Below are 18,596 nucleotides of genomic sequence, written 5' to 3'. Positions count from 1 at the left end.
AATAAAAAATCTCATATGTCTTTTTAAATACTTAATAATTATTTTAGTTTTTTAATCCTAATATGAAAACGAATTTTTATTTATAATTTAAATTAGAACAAATTGGTTTAAAAATAGTCTTCATGTACAATTTTAGGCAGCCATCTTTTGCTCGAAGAAAAATGTAAACAAACTTCCTTAAATAACCGAGCTAAAACAACAGGTTAGAAGATATATTTCGACTATTAAACCGTAAGTAAAGAATCAGTTAGTTTTATTATAAGTATTGTTGTCATTTTATTTAAAATTCATTCACTAAATGATATAATAAATTGGTTGTAAAAAGGTTAGCTAGCGCGGCGGCCTCCTAGGCTAGGAGGCCTAGGCCTAGCCTAGCCTAGCTAGGCCTCCAGTAGGCCTAGCTGGCATATAGTATAGGCTAGCTATCTAGGCTAGGCTGGAATAACACCTACTAGGCTAAGCCTACACAATGCTGTGCTAGCCTAGTAGGCCTAATGGTCTAGCCTAGGCCTACTCACATGAGGATGATAACTACACAGTTGTATATATATTCTAGTAGATTACTATATACTCTAGGCCTAGCCAAGGGCTAGTAGGCCTAGCTAGGCCCCCCTAATTAATATTTTATTTACTAAACTCTAGGGCATAGGCTAGGCCTAGATCTACTGACACTGTACACTACTAGGCCTACTAGGCTAGTAGGCCGGAAATATTTTTTAGGCCCAGGCCTAACTAGGCCTAAATAAATAAAACTTTACATCAATTTTTCTATAATCAATAATAAATACTGTAGGCTATACCTACTTGCTGATTTGATTGATACTACTTTAGCCTAGTATATTAATACTAATAGTAATTAACTATTTTTTAAATCACACCAAACAAATATATGCCAAAATTTCCTTTTTTTACAATTACTTTTTGATACAGTACTGTATAGCATATGATATGTACAGTCATTTTTCAAATTATCAAAACAGCATGACTTGCTTTAATTTGTTAATTGAGCATCAAAATTTCCTGTTTTAAAAGTGGCAATGCAATGACTGTATTTTTGTTTTAAACAGACCTACTCTAGTACCATACTGATTCAGCATAATATAAGACCTTTTACGTTAAATTCCAATATTTTTATTTTATAGTAAAAATGGCAGGAGTTCACCAAGTTTTTGACACACCTCCGCAACCGGCTCGATATGTTTACAATTCTGAAAAGCACCCTCGAGAGACCATGGAGATGATAAGCGTGTTACGCAAACACAGGGAACTTTGCGACGTCGTCATTGTTGTTGCCGATACAAAAATATTTGCCCACCGAATTGTTTTATCCGCCTGTAGTCCTTATTTCCGTGCAATGTTCACAGGCGAACTTGCAGAGAGCAGACAAACAGAGGTAACGATTAGAGACATAGATGAACGTGCTATGGAACAGTTGATTGATTTTGCGTACACATCGGTCGTTACGGTGGAAGAGAGTAACGTTCAGACTCTGTTACCAGCTGCCTGCTTATTACAGTTAGGAGAAATTCAGGAGGCATGCTGCGAGTTTTTGAAACGGCAGCTAGACCCATCAAACTGTCTTGGAATTAGGGCATTTGCAGATACTCATTCCTGTAAAGAACTTTTAAGGGTTGCTGATAAGTTTACACAATTGAATTTTCAACAGGTATTTGTATAGTCTATTTTTAATCTGTTTTAGAATAACCTATAGTAAGATGATATTTTCAGAACCAAACAAAAATAAAAAGGGGTTGGCCACATATCACACCTCAAACTGTCCTACTGTATATGGAGGTCCTGAGGGAGGGATTCTACTGTATGTATATCAATTTATTTACAGTACTTCCCATGATATTGTTTGAATATTAATAAATACGGTAAACCCATCCAATAGACAGGTCACCATTTTGTTATTGTTGTTTATATGCTGTCACCGATTGCGATGACCTTTATGTGACATAGAGAGAATTGCAGAGAGTTACGAAGTTTACCAAAAAAAGTGACCAAGAAGCTAAAAAACACAAGTATTGGAGGAGATAATGAACAAAGTTTTGACTTATTTTAGTGCTAAAAATTATACATAACCATGACACTACAGTTGTTATGGTCTTACAATGAAGTTTTAAACAGTCTAATCAGATTTGTAACCTACCATTCAGACCCATCCTGAACAAATTCAGCTTGTTAAGCCACTTCCTGTTGAACCAATCTCATTATTTTACTCCATACTCTTGCAATCATATAATTTCCTTCTAAACAATAACATTTTAAGATGCAACGTAGATAAGAGATTTTGTTAAAGTCTAGAATGGGTGCCATGTCCACATTCTTTACAGTACAGTAATTGAGTAATATAAAATAATACAATATAAATGGTTTTTTTTTCTTTTTGAATGGTACTGTACCATGGTAAAATCCGGTGTATGTGTAGCTTTAAAATGGTGTATTTTTTATTTTAAACAGTGTGTCAAGTATTGACTACTGTATGAGTATTGATCACTCATGTAAATTCATTCACAGGTTATATCATTCATCATAAGAACCTTTTGGAAGCAATCCAGACCAGGATCCCAATTCTGGATCACTTACTATTATTTTCAGACCTGCTAGTGTTAAAAGATAGGAGACAATTTTCAAAGCCTGCAATCTAGTATGGAGCAGTCTTAACGTAGTCATAGTCAATGAAATTAAAATATACTGTATTATAATAATATAAATAATATAAAATAATATTAATAATAAAAAAATAATAGGATTGAACTGGGGACCTCAACTGTGTAAGGCTGGATACATAACCATTACCAAAACTAACATTCATAAAGGTTGTAGTGAAATTAGCCTAATCACACTTTGCACTAAAGACACAAACATTTAAAAAAAAAAAAAAAATTGGGGAAAATCATAATTGTTTAGGGAAATTATACTTTAGGCGGAGATATGAACTCTCGGAGTGCCGTTCTTTCTAGTTTAAAATGTGTGTCTTCTATTCTTAAACTTTCAAGATAAGATAATCTTTATTGTCATGAACACAACAAGGCGAACATGAAATTGGTTTTCCTTGATGCTTAAAAACACATACAACATTAAAAATATCAATACAATACATTAAAACTATATACAGTCAGTAGTAAACAAGTAAACAAACTATCTTTGGAATGTTGTGTTGGAAACATGAATAGAGTTGTGGACAAATGATTTCCTACATCGAGTGGTATTGCACATTAAAGGACGAAAGGATTACTCTAATGCTTTCTTCTTAATTTTTCATTGACATTTTTCAATTATCATTTATTCGAAGTACAGTAGGTTGGTTGTTGATTGAATCATGTTCTTTTGTGTTATTTGGTTAAATTACATTCATTTTTTATCTAGGTAATGGAAAGTGAGGAGTTTCTGTTGTTACCTGTAGGCCAGTTAATAGACATCATTGGAAGTGAAGAATTGAACGTTCGGACAGAGGAGCAAGTATTTGCCGCTTGCCTTGCATGGGTAAAATACAATTTAGGAGAAAGAAGGCATCTTATTTCACAGGTATGTTTCATTTAAAGCTCTGACTACACTATCAAACTTTTTGTGACAAAAAATGTGATGATGATGTCATATTACATTACAACCATATTTGGGTACATCACTACTATATTTAGGCACTTTTTTGTCAACCTAGTTTGATAGTGTAGAGTTTTATACAGTTACTACTGTATAAAAATCATGGTTATTGATAATCCCTTGTTTATTGATAATCCCTTGTTTATTGATAATCCCTTGTTTATTTTGCATTAGGAAGGAAGATGTTTTGCCCAACTCAGAGTGTGTGTACAGTAAAGCTTGTCCAAGCCATTGTTTTTGCTGCTCCGCTATCCTTTTCATATTCATTTTCTCAATCAATATGTCCTCATTCCCTCTGTGTTTAATTTTTAACATTTTTCTCTAGCACCTTATCTCAAAGGCTTCAATTCTGCGTATTACTTCCCTCTCGTTGACGTCCATGTCAGAGAGTGTAACAGTTATAAATAACTAGATGAAATACCCACCCCAGAGCGGTACTTCTCTCCCAATCTACGCCACTCCAGTAGTTTAAAACCTTCCCAGTACAAATTACAATTATGTTAATATCCCACACTCCCAACACACAACGCCGGCTTCGCAAAGCTCCAACCTCCTCTCTTCAAGTAGTTTAGAATCGTTTTGATCAATTCACTAACATACAGTACCCTCCACCTACCGCAGATTGAACTTGTATTAGTAACCACCACATTAAATTAAATTTTTTCTATACTTTGTTGTTTTTATAGGTTATTCAACATGTTCGTTTACCGTTGTTAACACCTAAGTTTCTAGTTGGAACTGTTAGTTCAGATATTTTGATTCGTAGTGATGAAGCCTGTCGAGATTTAGTTGATGAAGCAAAAAACTATTTACTTTTACCACAAGAGCGCCCTCTCATGCAAGGTCCAAGAACAAGACCTAGAAAACCTATTAGATGTGGAGAAGTCCTTTTTGCTGGTAATGTTTTATTTCAACACATAATGTATCTGTTTATTCAAATCAGTTCAATTCAACTTTATTTCAGACAAACTGTCCATATGAAACAAAAAATTTACAAAGAAATACAATTACAAAGCATTATGTGACAACCGTCATAACGCAAGGGAAAGGCCCCTGGTTTAGCACTTCTAATGGCCCTCCAATGCTGGGTAGTTGTGTTTGGACTGCTTATGCTCTGGGGCCCTAGATCTAGCCAGTGGGCACTGATAGCCCTTCCACTGTTGTTAGCAAAATACCCAATACACCATAAGAAGGACCGCTTCTTCTGGAAAAAAGTACTACATTACTGTTCATAAGTGTTCTCTCAATAAATACCACTTAGTTGCAAAATATCTTTTTTGATTAATATATAAAATCAAACCATTTTTTCATTCATAGTTGGTGGTTGGTGTAGTGGCGATGCCATAGCTAGTGTTGAAAGATATGATCCGCAGGCAGGTGAATGGAGAATGGTCGCAGCAATGAGTAAGAGACGATGCGGCGTTGGGGTTGCTGTTCTCGATGATTTATTATATGCCGTTGGAGGACACGATGGTTCTTCATATTTAAATAGCATAGAAAGGTAGGAATTGTATGATTTTACTATGATTCATTGTTCTTGAAATTAAGGAGTTTTAATTTGTGACAAACAATCAGGTCATGTCAATTTATTGTTTACATTGCAAATTAATGTTTGTCCAATTTTATATTGGAAGAAAATTGGATGATAATTTGTTTATATAATGTGTTATTTACTCTAATTTTAGGTACGATCCACAAACAAATCAATGGAGCAGTGATGTTGCCCCGACAAGTACGTGTCGGACCAGTGTAGGGGTCGCTGTACTCGATGGTTATCTATACGCAGTAGGGGGCCAGGATGGAGTCTCATGTTTAAACATTGTAGAAAGGTACATTCTTCATATGTATACATTCTTTGTGCACTGTATATTTATGGAAGATTCTTATGCAATTTACAAATTTAGGCTTTGGCTACTGTAGGTGTGTTATAAAACAAATAATGAATGTGCAATGGAACAAATAATTTTGTACTGTATATTATATCAGAATGGTAAACTCTTCATATGTATACATTCTTTGCGCAATGTATATTTACAAATTTAGGCTTTGACCAAGTGTGTTATAAAACAAATAATGAATGTGCAATAGAACAGGTAATTTCATTGTATGTTTTTAATGGTGGTAATTAAATTATTATTTTATTAGATATGAACCACATGCAAATAGGTGGACACGAGTAGCATCAATGAGTACTAGACGTTTGGGAGTCGCTGTAGCTGTACTTGGTTCTTACCTTTATGCAGTTGGTGGCTCAGATGGCACTTCACCTTTAAATACAGGTACTTCAACTTTAATCAATGCAAATAATTAAGATTAGTACAGTATTATGCTCTGTCTACACCAAAGATACTATAGCGCCACGAAGTGGCGCAAGATAGGGAAGTCCTATCTCTTATACACTGCGCATGAGTGAAATTCCATGGGCAGCCATTCCGGCAAGCAAGTTACGCGATCACATACCCCGGAAGTGTATAATAAACCATTGAACCACATCCACGTGTGACGTGTTGAGTGTTTGTTCGGGAGGTTTTCTCGTGTTGTATCGGGTAAATTGTAAGGGTAAGTTTTTAGAATATATATTTTTTTGCTAGTAAACATTAACAAAATTATTAAATTGTTGTATAAATTTAGTTCAGGCAGGCATTTCTTCGCAATCCGATCTAGGGCCTAGATAGTACAGTAGTAGGCCTAGGCATATTTAATGCCCAATACTACTAACTACTAGTTAGTATTATTAAAAAAAGTCTGGGAGGAGAGGATGAATGATATTGGCGGCTGACTATGATGACTTGGATGGATGGAAGATTAAGAAAAAAGCTGAAGCTGTTCGGGAATTAAGAGTTTTTATTAAAAATGTACGAAGACAAAATGGCGTTTTATTAATAATAACATTAACAGAAATAATTAAATGTAATGAAATAAAAAATCGTTATAAAACAATAAAATCACAGGGTAGGTAGGTCTACTAAACCTGATCATGATGTTATTGTTTTTTTTTATTTAATAAATTTAAATTATAAATTTGATCCTCATATTTATTTTGTTCTTCATCTTTATTTGAAAAATATTTAGTTAATTAATGTAAACATTTTTGAATACTCACTAGTCCTATTACTATTTATAACTATGCCTCAACTGACTGCCTACAAAATTCGTCCTCCATACAGTCAGTGTTTATTCTGTAGCCGTTTGAGGTTGGACAGTGATATACGCATATGTAAGTGTAATATCAAATGGAGTAAATTTATATAATCGAATGTTATAATAGATGTTCTTTCATTTTGACACAAAAGATAAAATAAAGTCGTACTGTTTATCGCGTAGATGTAAATCCTATTTGTTTACATTGATTTAGGTGGCGTGCCGCATTGCCTACTGGGTAATCCGCTTGCCGGAATGGCTGCCAATGCAATTATCATTTTTCGAGCGTCAGTTCCATATCTTGCGCCACTACGTGGCGCTATACGATCTTTGGTCTACACTATTCAAAATTCAATTCAAAATTAACATTTATTTCCAAAATGGTGGTGTCGCCAATAAAGCAAACGTCAAAACAAAATATTTAAAAGCAAACAAAACATATAATATAAGACACAGAAATGAAAATAACTTTATGAAACAAAAAAATGTGATGTGCCCATATATGGGGATGATGATGTCATATTATCACTAACATATTTGGGCATATCATTATCACTACCGTATTTGGGCACATATCACACTTTTTTTGTCAAACTAGTTTGATAGTGTAGACAGAGCTTTACTCAATTTACAAGATGTGTGTTAGCTGAACAACACAAAACAAATTATATCTCTTTAGGAGCGGGTCAAATTTTTTAAACTTTTTTTTTTATTGGGGAACACTAACATATGATATCCATTCATTTATTCTGTATTTCATAAATACGTACTTGAGCACCATGTACATTATGTAGTTCTGAAAAGAACTGTTAAGTTTATTCTGTTTTGGAAAGATGGTTGAGTTTACTTTAATGACTGATTAAACTATTGTAGTTCTTTTCAAAATTACATACGTGAGGTACCACACATTTATAGCCACATGTTTCTTCATACAAATTTTAACTCCATGTTTTGCTTATTAATTTCAAGTTAAAGTGCTTTTTATTTTACATGCTAGGTCTGGTAGATCTAGGTTTCATGCTACTGTAGGTCGTTTTGCCCTGGTTTACAGTATGAATAAATTGCACTCTCTGTAATAAATGCAGCACAAGACACTATTAATATTAAATAAACCAGTATCAAAGTGGTACCTGAATTTATAAATAAACACTATTATTAAGGGCATAGAATAGAAGGAAATTAGTTTACCATAATCTATTGATGGCTTACCGGAAACAATCAAACAATATTATTATAAAAATATAAACAATGCTATAAGATATTCCAATTAAGTTATCAAATAAATTATGCCACAATCACTTTGCCATCTTCTACCGGATATATATTATTATTAATAAACCAGTGGGTGATAACACAATTAATTTATGTAGCAAAAAGTATATAATGGAAATTTTTCATAATGTTTTGACGTGAACAGACATAAATAAACAATAATTAAATTTTAAGCGCTTCCGATTACGTGATCGATGAATAAATAATTTGACCGTCTTCTACCACTATAATATAATTAATTATAAGCTATGAAATTTTAATTTCCTCTCTTACGCGATCAAAGGACAAATAATTTTACCATATTATTCTACCGGAAGTTGAATTGCAATAAAGAGTTGTTTAAAGCCTCAATCTCACTGGATCTGAAATCCCAATTTTATAAGAGTTTTATATATAAACAATTTTTTTTGAATTTTACTAACCACTGCCTGCCCAGTAGAATGGTTGTAATTTTGTCCTTAGAAAAAAGTCCTGACATGTTGCAGGACTTGAAGCAAGGACCCTTAGAGTGGTAGCCAAGCACCTGCACACAAAAATTCAAGCTATGAAGGTAATAAAAAAAAGCATGATGCATGATTTGCTTACTTACTAATTGCGTACCATAAAAAGCTTATTAATATACTGTACAAATTTGATGTAGATTGATGGATCTGGCAATAAATGACAAAATCATATAACAAAAGAAAAAAGAAGAATACATAATAGATGTTCATATAATGAATAAAACTTAATAATATTAATAAACTAGTAGTATTGGTATTAATTAAAGAGTATGAAAGTGTAGGGGTTTTCATACTGACGTATAAACATTATAATTATGAAATTTAAATTATGTCATCGAACGGGAACAAATATTTTTACCATAATTATTAATTAAAAACCTGGCGTTCATAACTAGACCACCAACTTGCGCCAAAGCCAAGGAAACCGTCCGCTCCAATCCAAAACCTCGCGATCACTAGCCTGGCATTCATAATTAGACCACCAACTTGCATCGAGGCCAAGGAAACAGTCCGCTCCAACCCACAACCTCCCAATCACTAGCCTGGTGTTCATAACTAGACCACCAACTTGCATCGAGGCCAAGGAAACAGTCCGCTCCAACCCACAACCTCCCAATCACTAGCCTGGCGTTCATAACTAGACCACCAACTTGCGTCGAGGCCAAGGAAACAGTCCGCTCCAACCCACAACCTCCCAATCACTAGCCTGCCGTTCATAACTAGACCACCAACTTGCGTCGAGGCCAAGGAAACAGTCCGCTCCAACCCACAACCTCCCAATCACTAGCCTGGTGTTCATAACTAGACCACCAACTTGCGTCGAGGCCAAGGAAACAGTCCGCTCCAACCCACAACCTCCCAATCACTAGCCTGGTGTTCATAACTAGACCACCAACTTGCGTCGAGGCCAAGGAAACAGTCCGCTCCAACCCACAACCTCCCAATCACTAGCCTGGTGTTCATAACTAGACAACCAACTTGCGTCGAGGCCAAGAAAACAGTCCGCTCCAACCCACAACCTCCCAATCACTAGCCTGGTGTTCATAACTAGACCACCAACTTGCGTCGAGGCCAAGGAAACAGTCCGCTCCAACCCACAACCTCCCAATCACTAGCCTGGTGTTCATAACTAGACCACCAACTTGCGTCGAGGCCAAGGAAACCGTCCGCTCCAACCCACAACCTCCCAATCACTAGCCTGGCGTTTATAAATAACTAGACCACCAACTTGCGTCGAGGTCAAGGAAACAGTCCGCTCCAACCCACAACCTCCCAATCACTAGCCTGCCGTTCATAACTAGACCACCAACTTGCGTCGAGGCCAAGGAAACAGTCCGCTCCAACCCACAACCTCCCAATCACTAGCCTGGTGTTCATAACTAGACTACCAACTTGCGTCGAGGCCAAGGAAACAGTCCGCTTCAACCCACAACCTCCCAATCACTAGCCTGGTACCACCAACTTGCGTCGAGGCCAAGGAAACAGTCCGCTCCAACCCACAACCTCCCAATCACTAGCCTGGTGTTCATAACTAGACCACCAACTTGCTTCGAGGCCAAGGAAACAGTCCGCTCCAACCCACAACCTCCCAATCACTAGCCTGGTGTTCATAACTAGACCACCAACTTGCGTCGAGGCCAAGGAAACAGTCCGCTCCAACCCACAACCTCCCAATCACTAGCCTGGTGTTCAAAACTAGACCACCAACTTGCGTTGAGGCCAAGGAAACCGTCCGCTCCAACCCACAACCTCCCAATCACTAGCCTGGTGTTCATAACTAGACCACCAACTTGCGTCGAGGCCAAGGAAACCGTCCGCTCCAACCCACAACCTCCCAATCACTAGCCTGGTGTTCATAACTAGACCACCAACTTGCGTCGAGGCCAAGGAAACAGTCCGCTTCAACCCACAACCTCCCAATCACCAGCCTGGTGTTCATAACTAGACCACCAACTTGCATCGAGGCCAAGGAAACAGTCCGCTCCAACCCACAACCTCCCAATCACTAGCCTGGTGTTCATAACTAGACCACCAACTTGCGTCGAGGCCAAGGAAACAGTCCGCTCCAACCCACAACCTCCCAATCACTAGCCTGGTGTTCATAACTAGACCACCAACTTGCATCGAGGCCAAGGAAACAGTCCGCTCCAACCCACAACCTCCCAATCACTAGCCTGGTGTTCATAACTAGACCACCAACTTGCGTCGAGGCCAAGGAAACAGTCCGCTCCAACCCACAACCTCCCAATCACTAGCCTGGTGTTCATAACTAGACCACCAACTTGCGTCGACGCCAAGGAAACAGTCCGCTCTAACCCACAACCTCCCAATCACTAACCTGGTGTTCATAACTAGACCACCAACTTGCATCGAGGCCAAGGAAACAGTCCGCTCCAACCCACAACCTCCCAATCACTAGCCTGGTGTTCATAACTAGACCACCAACTTGCGTCGAGGCCAAGGAAACAGTCCGCTCCAACCCACAACCTCCCAATCACTAGCCTGGTGTTCATAACTAGACCACCAACTTGCGTCGAGGCCAAGGAAACAGTCCACTCCAACCCACAACCTCCCGATCACTAGCTTGCCGTTCATAACTAGACCACCAACTTGCGTCGAGGCCAAGGAAACAGTCCGCTCCAACCCACAACCTCCCAATCACTAGCCTGGTGTTCATAACTAGACCACCAACTTGCATCGAGGCCAAGGAAACAGTCCGCTCCAACCCACAACCTCCCAATCGCTAGCCTGACGTTCATAACTAGACCACCAACTTGCGTCGAGGCCAAGGAAACAGTCCGCTCCAACCCACAACCTCCCAATCACTAGCCTGACGTTCATAACTAGACCACCAACTTGCGTCGAGGCCAAGGAAACAGTCCGCTCCAACCCACAACCTCCCAATCACTAGCCTGACGTTCATAACTAGACCACCAACTTGCGTCGAGGCCAAGGAAACAGTTCGCTCCAACCCACGACCTCGCGATCACTAGCCTGCCGTTCATAACTAGACCACCAACTTGCGTCGGGGCCAAGTTAATAGTCTGTTATATTTTGCCAGAGTAGGGAATATTATCTGACCAATTTGTAGTACAGACAGAACCTCTAAGAAACACTTTAAGACCCAACAAAGTGTCCACTTATTACGGATTGACCGTAGTGTTTGAGCATATTCCCCTCGTTTATTTCATGAGAAAGCATTCCCTAATAATGTAGGTGTGTCCAATATTTATCGTTTCCGGTAAATGGTAATAAACTCATTTTTTGTTACATATTTCTGATAAATATAACTACCGGTATGTAAAAATCATGTCCTGACGTTTTTATTTACATATTTATTTCAATGTTCTTGATTAAATAGAAATTTATAAATTTGTTTTTTAAATTCTAAAAATATAATCATCATTAAACTGTTTTGTTGGTAATTAATTATTCAACAGGTTTATTAAGGATCATTGTCCTGAATTAATTGAATTTTTAAATGATGATTAAATTAGAATGAATTCTTAGCCAGCAACTTGGATGAATATTACTATGCAGCTTTGTTAGACATTCGTTGCTATCATGAAGTAAAATTAAAATGACAAAAGAATGCTTTCAATTGTTAAACCATAGCCCACAACTCTATAATAAGTTCTATAGTATTGAAATTAGCCATACACCATTAACACAGGGAATATAGTACTGTAGACCAGGGATAAAATAGCAGAAGGACATGCATCGTTGATGAAATCAAACAAACGATTATCCAACATGCTAGCCTATGCTAAAGCACTGCTGCCCATCAAACAAACAAGCTCTTTGAACTATTTTATGTTTTGAGACATGAGTAATCCAAGCAAATATTAGCAGTACTTCTGAAAAATCCCCACTCCCCCACCTCATAGCAACCCCCTGCCAAAAAAAACCTAGTTATCACAAATACAGTCCAAATACAGCCCAACCAAGATTTGAACTCGGAACTTGGGGCTTTCATGTTTTAGTTCAAATTGATTGGATAGCGAATCTTTAACACACTTGGCGTGTTATATTATACAAATAATGAATGTTTATGAGTTGGATGGTGAGAATATTTCATTGGCTGCTGTATTGCGCCTCGTTAAAAATACTATGACATTCTTTCCATTCAATGAATACAAAACATTCATTATTTGTTTAATAACACACCTGCCTTTATTCAATTTATCCATCCTAAATCATTGATGAATGCTAGGCCTTAAAAAAAGCAGTGCTCTGACTTTGGGCGTGGAGTAAGAATAGTTATAGACGGCGCGCACAACAAATTGATTTCCGATTGCGATCAGTCAATAATGCTGCGTAGCAACAATTCTCAAAATGTTTACAGAAAGTTGAACGTGCATTAGAGCCGTTTATTATCCAAATAACATGTGATGCGTAATTGATCAATTAAATTCCATACAATCAGGTGTGTTATACAGTATATTAAAATATACCCTTGGCATTTACAGTTTGGTTTGGTACCATGACTGAATGATAGTCTGTTTCTGATGTATTTTTAAGAAACCGTTAGTAGTTTAGTATAACAAAGATGAAATAAGATCGTTCATGTTAATGACATTCAATATAATTATCTACAGAGAGTAGTCAAATGTTTGCTCCAGTCAGTGTGACTTTCTGAATTGAGGTCAAATTGAGACCATGATTGTGTTACAGCTAACAATTTTTTTTTTTCGAGATCAGAAACAATTGGAATTTTTTTTTTATTTAAAACCATTTCTAGTGACAGAGGAAACAAATATTAGTTTTAAGACATTTTTTCCTTGTCAGCAGTAACAGGCTCTAATAGTGTCCACTCTACCATCTCCTCCCGTCTCTTCCTCAATTGCCCGAAATGTAGAAAATGCATATAAATTATAATGTTGACATTTTATTAAAAATTTGCTTCTGGTTTAAAGATACCATCCAATAGTAATGTGTTTTTTTCGGTATTTTAGAACCCTAAAACAATTATAATTAAATAATATCCATTCAAGTGCAATCATATTGAGCTCTTTCAATTAAATTTTATGTAAATGAGCAAAATAATTTAAGTTTGCAGAAATAATTAAAGTGTGAATCAGCGTTGTAATAACTTGATCGTTATGTCTGGATTATATTAATGAATAGAATGAATAATTGAGTTGTACTAATTTCTGTATCCATATTAATTTAATTGATTATGTCGATATTATGATGTTGTTACCATCAATATGATGTATCACTTAAAGCTACATTTACACTGAGACTGATTCTGGATGTAAAAATAGTTTTAAACAGGAATGTAATTTTTTTGCTCTTTTAACCTTCACCCTTTTTTTAATCAATCACCCTCTAATTACATGTATGTTCAGTTTCAGCAAAAAGTTTAACTATGTGTTCACACTGCGGTTAAAGAATATGAACATTCACATTAACTCATTCAGGAAGCTGCACAAAGCATTGATTAGAAAAGTTAAAATCGTATAACACCATTATAATGATACGTACTGGGTTCTATATATTCACTTTCTGATATTTTGCATATGAGCCTTAAATTGTAAGTTGGAAACAAACTTGTTTTTTAAAGATGTATTGTCCCCCAAAAATGAATATGAAAAATGAAGATTAATAAAATCTAACTTTAAATAGTCCATTTTGCAGTTTTAATAAAGTTATTCACTTCTGTAAAAAAAACAAAAAAAATAAGATTTCATTTTTAAAAAGACATACGAAACGGTTAATTTTAACCAAAAACCATTGTCTGACAGACAATTTTAAAACTTAAAAGTATTTTTTGCTTTGAATTACATTTTTTCATTTAATCATTTTTTTTTCCAGCTTTTGGTCAAAGTGAATAACTATTATGTGACATTAAAAAGACATATTCAACAAAAAAATTTGTTTAGGGGGACAATATATCTTTAAGCTATTCATGAACAAAACCTCCATCCAACTTTCTTGGTGTCAATTTTGAGATATAAAAGGTATCACTATATTTCCTCCCATTTTCAGTGGAAAGATATGACCCTCGCATGAACAAGTGGACACCAGTGGCACCAATGGGAACGCGGAGAAAACATCTGGGGTGCTCAGTATTCAACGACATGCTGTATGCTGTAGGAGGACGAGATGACCAGACAGAATTGAGTAGTGCTGAACGATATGAATCAGCTTCTAATACCTGGAAACCCATTGTAGCTATGAATTCTAGACGTAGTGGGGTAGGAAATAATTATTTTATTTGTGATGACCTACGACTTAACAACTAGCTGTGCGCAATCAGAGACATTGGGATGTGCTTTCCCACTCGATTCTTTTGGCAGATTCTAGATCTAGGTGACGTCCAACAACGTACGTAGGTCGTAGGTCAAACCAAATCTTTGTGTAGTACAGTATTTTTGAGCATAAAAAACCTTTTTTCCCCCTACTTTTTAAAATATGTTCTGAACCCGAAGAACCATATGTTATTGTAATGTTCCAGATGTTTACTACCAATATGCAAAACCTTCATTTTTAGATATTATTGGCCAGCCAGAAGTATTCAGTAGCATTTCTGTAAAATATGAATTGTTAAATTTATTTTGAAAATTCTAATGAATAAATTGTTTTACCTACTTGATGTCTGCAAGTTGATTTTATTTTTTTCCTGGTAAATTATTTAAAATTGATTAATTTATCTTGACTTCTTTTAGGTTGGATTGGCTGTGGTCAACGGGCAACTAATGGCCGTCGGCGGTTTTGACGGAACAACTTACTTGAAAACGGTTGAGGTGTATGACCCCGACAGCAAGTCGTGGCAGATGTGTGGCAGTATGAACTTCAGGCGATTAGGGGGCGGAGTTGGAGTCGTGAAACTTCCGCAATCAGATACTCACCTCTGGACCTGATGTTTATAGTGTCACAGTGCTACTCTGGTGTTCGCATGCATGGTTAGTGCTTTTTGGTGCCTTAGGCTCTCATTGTTGGTGGCGCGACGTATTAATTGTGCAACAGCTATTTTGGATTGGTTGTGCTGCAGTCTGTTTGATAACATAACCCTTTTTGTGTTGAAACTGTTTTGTGTGTACTGTATTATCTATAGGCACTCCATCCTTGGTGATTTTCACCAAGCCTTAGAGGTGCTGCAGATTTTTATTTTAGGTCACAATGCAATAAATGGTGCCCCTATCAGTGGAAGCGTAGAATTTTAGTTGAGGTCACGATGTTATAAACAGTGACACACTATTAGCGGTATAGCATTTAAATTTTGTCAAAATGCTACAAATATTAACACTATCAGCAGTATAGCATTTAAAAGGTGTCACAATGCTATGAACAGTGACACTATCAGCGTTATAGCATTTAAAGGGTGTCGCAATGCTATTGAAAAGTGACACTATCAGTGTTATAGCATTTAAATGGTGGTGTCACAATGCTATGAACAGTGACACTATCAGCGGTATAGCATTTAAAGGGTGTCGCAATGCTACAAACAGCAACACTATCAGCGATGTAGCATTTAAGTGGTGTCACAATGCTACGAACAGTGACACTATCAGCGATATAGCATTTAAAGGGTGTCACAATGCTGTTGAACAGTCATACTATCAGCAGTATAGCATTTAAAGGGTGTCACAATGCTATGAACAGTGACACTCAGCAGTATAGCATTTAAAGGGTGTCTCAATGCTACAAACAGTGACACTATCAGCGATGTAGCATTTAAGTGGTGTCACAATGCTACGAACAGCAACACTATCAGCGATGTAGCATTTAAGTGGTGTCACAATGCTACGAACAGTGACACTATCAGCGATATAGCATTTAAAGGGTGTCGCAATGCTATGAACAGTCACACTATCAGCAGTATAGCATTTAAAGGGTGTCACAATGCTATGAACAGTGACACTCAGCAGTATAGCATTTAAAGGGTGTCTCAATGCTACAAACAGTAACACTATCAGTGGTGTAGCATTTATAGGGTTTTGCAATGCTACGAACAGTGACACTATCAGCAGTATAGCATTTAAAGGGTGTCACAATGCTATGAACAGTCACACTATCAGCAGTATAGCATTTAAATGGTGTCGCAATGCTACAAACATTGACAGTATCAGCGGTATAGCATTTAAAATTGTCACAATGCTACGAACAGGATAGCGTAGCCTTTAAGGTTGTAGCGTAGCGTTTAAAGTGGCTGTTATAAACAGTAACGCTATCAGTGGTATTACAGTACTTTCAATTCAGTGCTGCTTTTACTTGGTTATTTATACCACTTACAAGAGATTATTTTGTCCATCTTTATAATCAGACGTTATTAAACACACATTTTATACATAAATTTAATAATTTTCAATCAGCGCCGACTAATATAACAAATGGGTACATCTCGAATCAAATTGGCTTAAATACTGTTATAAACTAAATTGACACAGTTATATTATTTATTTATTTAAATGATATTTTTTTTATCAACTTTAAACACGTTAGACTTTAAACAATATTCAAGTCCAGTGCGTACTTCAAAAAGAAGTTTTAGCCAATCATCGATCAATCCTTGCTTGTGTTATACTACACCATGTAAGCATATTACTGTCGTTCAAAGTAGCTATTTTATTCATTGTAGGTAATAGTTCCTAACATAGAGGAATTATTAATTGACAAATAAACGGAGAATGAGCACTATAATTCTCTGAGTTTAATAATAACTCATAACTTAAACAATTTGTATAATAACAACTTTGGAATCATATTTCTTATATTATTTGTATATTATATAAACAAATTATGAGAATATCCACACCCTTGGGAAAATGCAACCATTACGTTGTGCTTTAAATAAGATTTATTCGACTAGTTTTTGTGTAGTTCTCACAATCCAGTCTCTTCGTACATTGAGGTGTTTTCGACTGGTTTTTGCGAAGTTCTCAATCAAGCGTTTTCAATTCAATTTATTTTGAAAAGGGCAAAAAACACCAAACGCAACGCAAGTGAATTGAACAATCACAAGCGATGGCTTATTCGCTTGTGATTGCTAACTGTCTATAACTTCGCTTGTCATTGGTTAAAACGCTTGCGTTGCGTTTACGTCCTTGCGTTACGTTCTAGTGGGAACCAAGCTTTAGCACCGATTTATTTTTATACCGTATGCAACATCAATCACAAGTTATTCAAATGAATAATTAAGGCTGTTGTCGGTCATATAATATATATACATAATATATAAATAAATGTAAGGTTACTGTGTTAAATGTATTCTAATATTGAAGAGATTCTGTGTTAGCAGGAAAATCATAAAATGAATTTTCTGTGGACATTATGTCCATTATACTTATTATCATTGTACATTAAAAATTTTTTAGGATAAATGTATTCTCTGTGTACATTAAAGCAAAATATAAATTAGATCAGTTTGTGGTATTTTTTGTATTACATTTATAATGACTATATTTTTTTTGCCTCAAATATTGAAGGCATTTTGTGCATTAGTATTCACATTTTTTTGTTTTATATAATTTTTGTAAATATCGAAATTGTGATTGATCAAATTACTTGCGTTGCGTGTAAGTCCTTGCGTTCCGTGTACGTCCTTGCGTTCCGTGTACGTCCTTGCGTTCCGTGTACGTAATTGCGTTGCGTGTACGTAATTGCGTTTAGTGTACGTCTTTGCGCTGCCTCATACTCGAGGGACCCAACGATGGATTATTCAAACTGTTGGTTATCATGGGTCAACTTGCTTGCGTTGCGTTTACGTCCTTGTGTTACGTCCTAGTGGGAACTAAGCTTAAACGGACATTGATGACACTGACAGTCCTAATAATAATTATGGAGAGTTCTAAGTGGCAGACTTAAATCATGGTAATACTATTACAAGCATGGTGATTATTTATTTATTTGTTAAAGGTACATTGACATTTAATATATTTGCACTATATATACGATACGATACTACTTGGTTCTCACTAGAGACGCAACACAAAGTGAGATGACCAATCACGAGTGATGGATTATTTGCACTGTCCTTTGTCATTGGTCAATACGCTTGCGTTGCGTTTACGTCCTTGCATTGCGTCCTAATGGGAACCAAGCTCTAGTTAGTATTTATTGTCATATTTA

The 18,596-nt window shown here is 36.4% G+C and overlaps 1 protein-coding gene across 1 annotated transcript; it reads left to right on the top strand.

Moving 5' to 3' along the window:
* Positions 1 to 141: 141 nt before the first annotated feature.
* Positions 142 to 16,072, top strand: LOC140046974 (kelch-like protein 20). The gene is made up of 9 exons (XM_072091756.1): positions 142 to 231; positions 1,143 to 1,666; positions 3,373 to 3,531; positions 4,293 to 4,503; positions 4,924 to 5,107; positions 5,292 to 5,435; positions 5,752 to 5,885; positions 14,514 to 14,722; positions 15,194 to 16,072. The coding sequence occupies exons 2-9, from the start codon at positions 1,148 to 1,150 to the stop codon at positions 15,386 to 15,388; spliced, it is 1,755 nt and encodes a 584-aa protein (XP_071947857.1). The 5' UTR covers positions 142 to 231; positions 1,143 to 1,147; the 3' UTR covers positions 15,389 to 16,072.
* The last annotated feature ends 2,524 nt before the right edge of the window (positions 16,073 to 18,596 follow it).

This window comes from Antedon mediterranea, chromosome 4, assembly GCF_964355755.1.
Source record: "Antedon mediterranea chromosome 4, ecAntMedi1.1, whole genome shotgun sequence".
NCBI lineage: Eukaryota > Metazoa > Echinodermata > Crinoidea > Comatulida > Antedonidae > Antedon > Antedon mediterranea.
This window is presented reverse-complemented; position numbering and strand designations above follow the sequence as displayed.